The sequence below is a fragment of the Trichechus manatus genome, unplaced genomic scaffold, assembly GCF_000243295.1.
Source record: "Trichechus manatus latirostris isolate Lorelei unplaced genomic scaffold, TriManLat1.0 scaffold00019, whole genome shotgun sequence".
Taxonomy (NCBI): Eukaryota; Metazoa; Chordata; class Mammalia; order Sirenia; family Trichechidae; genus Trichechus; species Trichechus manatus.
In genome coordinates, this window is record NW_004443955.1 from 21921079 (window position 1) to 21923553 (window position 2475).

General features: G+C 42.4%; 1 protein-coding gene across 1 annotated transcript in view; it reads right to left on the minus strand.

Annotated features, from left to right (window-relative positions):
* Positions 1-2475, minus strand: part of CHD2 (chromodomain helicase DNA binding protein 2) — a 144332-nt gene that overhangs the window by 88419 nt on the left and 53438 nt on the right. Inside the window, exons 9-10 of the mRNA XM_023727811.1 lie at positions 1395-1439; positions 1046-1224 (exon numbers count right to left, since the gene is read on the minus strand). Coding sequence (XP_023583579.1) covers positions 1046-1224; positions 1395-1439 — 224 coding nt within the window. The remainder of the gene's footprint in view (positions 1-1045; positions 1225-1394; positions 1440-2475) is intronic.

The following is a 2475-nucleotide window of genomic DNA, read 5'->3' on the forward strand; positions in this document are numbered from 1 at the left end:
GCCAAATCTTCACAATGGTTCTCCCATTCAGTCCTTCCATCCCACGGCTACTTCCCTTGTCCTCACACTAAATTTTCATTCATGGACTTTTATGACATGTGACTGGCTGGACTCTCAGGCTTTTATAATTGCTCATTCCAGTCTCCCCCATACCACCATTAGATGAAGCTTCTAAATAAAATACTGGTTTCATCCAGCTGCTCCACCCAGTAGCGTAGGCATCTCAATACCCACATGATAAAATCAAAATACCTTTCACAATATTCAAGACATACAACATTTTGATCTAAATGCACTCACCAGCATCACCTCCCTTTCCAACCATGGGGTCTGGGAGTACTTCCACTGCACTATAAGAATATCTTCTTGACACCTTTCGTGGGAGGGCAATACCCTGGACCCTCTCTTATCTATCCAGCACCAATCCATTCAAGGGTCAGGGCCAGTTCAAGCCTTCCTTCAGTGGCCACTGGAGCTCAGTGACTTCTACCTCTGCACTTCTCTTACCACATATTCCCTACTAGACGCATCTGACCCCCACTCACAGACTGCTTCTCACAGACGGTGGCCTGGTGCCCTAACTACAGTGTCAGCTTCTCAAAGACAAAACCCATGTCTTATATGTACTTTCATTCACTCTGAGGATCCTAGCATGCCACTTTACAGATGGGATAAATGCCAGAGAAGGAGAGGAATTTGTACAATCAATCTAGCAAACAAAAAAGTCTTTATGTTCAGTTTGTACAGAATTCAGTGACAGCCCCATTTCCCATCATTTCTGTTTTATGGTGTTTAAATCCGCTCACGTATTCTCCACAATATCTCTACTTCTAATTCGGAAATTTTCAGATTAAAGAAATCAGCAAAGCTGTGATATACCTCATCCTCTCCCTAGGCTTTAATTATTTTTCTGTAATATTAAAGTTAAGTCATCTTCTTTCACTTCAGAACGTGCTATTTTCTCTTCCCGACGATACCTACATGACCCACCCTTCATATCAATACATCTTTCCCCTGAAAAACCAAGAGGCAACAATCACCACACCTTGCATTCTCTTGTTGGGATGGTTTTTGAGTTGTTCCTGCTGTGGAAGCTGTCGATACAGCTCTGGAATTTCTTCCCAATCAGGGCTTCATCTTCCCAGCTGCACTCTGAGTAGGGCAGTCCCATCCATTTGCAGAGATACTCAGGTTCATTGGAAGGTGCAGGCTTCCGACTGTGAGCTATTTCATGTTGAAAAATGTATAGATCAGGAACCAATGATTAAAGGAGGGGTGTGACATTCTGTTTTATGCAAAACCAATGAAACACCATGTGGCAAAACTGTAAATACTTGGCAAAACATGACCTGCTCTTAAATGCAAAACATTTATAAACAAGATCTCTCACTTACCTGGAAAATCTGTTTGACCCAATGTAGATTTACTTGTCTTCACAGCTAAAGAAAAGCAAAGTAAAACAGAAAGAAAAAAAGTGAGACTTACAGTCCTATGAATAAAAATACCAAATCATACCCACTCAGCATATAAACACACTCTACCACCTCACATCTTTTTAAAAAAAAAAAAAAAACTGCCCTTAACATCCCTCTCTAGCTACCATTCCATTTCTGTTCTCCTTTATAACAAAACACCTCAGAAGAGTTGTTTGTACTCACTGCCTTTATTAACTCCCTTCTCATTTTCTCCTGAGCCCACCCCAGTCAGGCCTGCACCCCACCATGCCATGGACCTGACTCACCAGTGCCACACCTACTGCCAAACTCAAGGATCAAGTCTCGGCCCTCATCGCATTTGACAACATAGCTTCTTCCTTCTGGAGCCGTGGGAATGCCTGCCTTCCAGTACACTTCTCTCTTGGCCCTCCTCCTCACCTCTCTCACTGGCTGCTCTTTCTCAGTCTCCTTCGCTGATTTCTCCTCCTCGTTCTGACTTCCAAAACCTGGAATGCCCTCAGACTTCCTTTCATACCATGTATACTCTATTTCTGGTGATGTGATGAAATCTTGGGCTTTAAATACCATCTGTATATGGATAATTCTCAATTTAAACCTCCAGCCCCAGACCAAGAGTCCTGAACTCCAGGCTCACATGTGCTACCATCTTCACAATATTCTCCACTTACATGACTAAGCAGTTTATCAAACTTCCTAATATCAAACTGAGCTCTTGACTTCCACTTCAAAATCAGCCTCTCCTTTATTCTTTCCACTTCAGTAAATGGTACCTCTAGTCTTCTACTTCCACAAGCCAGAAACCTCGGCAGCATCCTTGACACCTCTTTCTCACATCCCCCTCATCCACACTTACCAGGAAATCTTGTTGGCTTTTCCTTCAAAATAAATCTAGGCCATCTGTCTATTCTCAAGAAATAAACCTATGCAGAAACCATGGTCTCGGGGAATATCTAGCTCAACTGGCATAACATAGTTTATAAAGAAAATGTTCTACATTCTACTTTGGTGAGTAGCATCT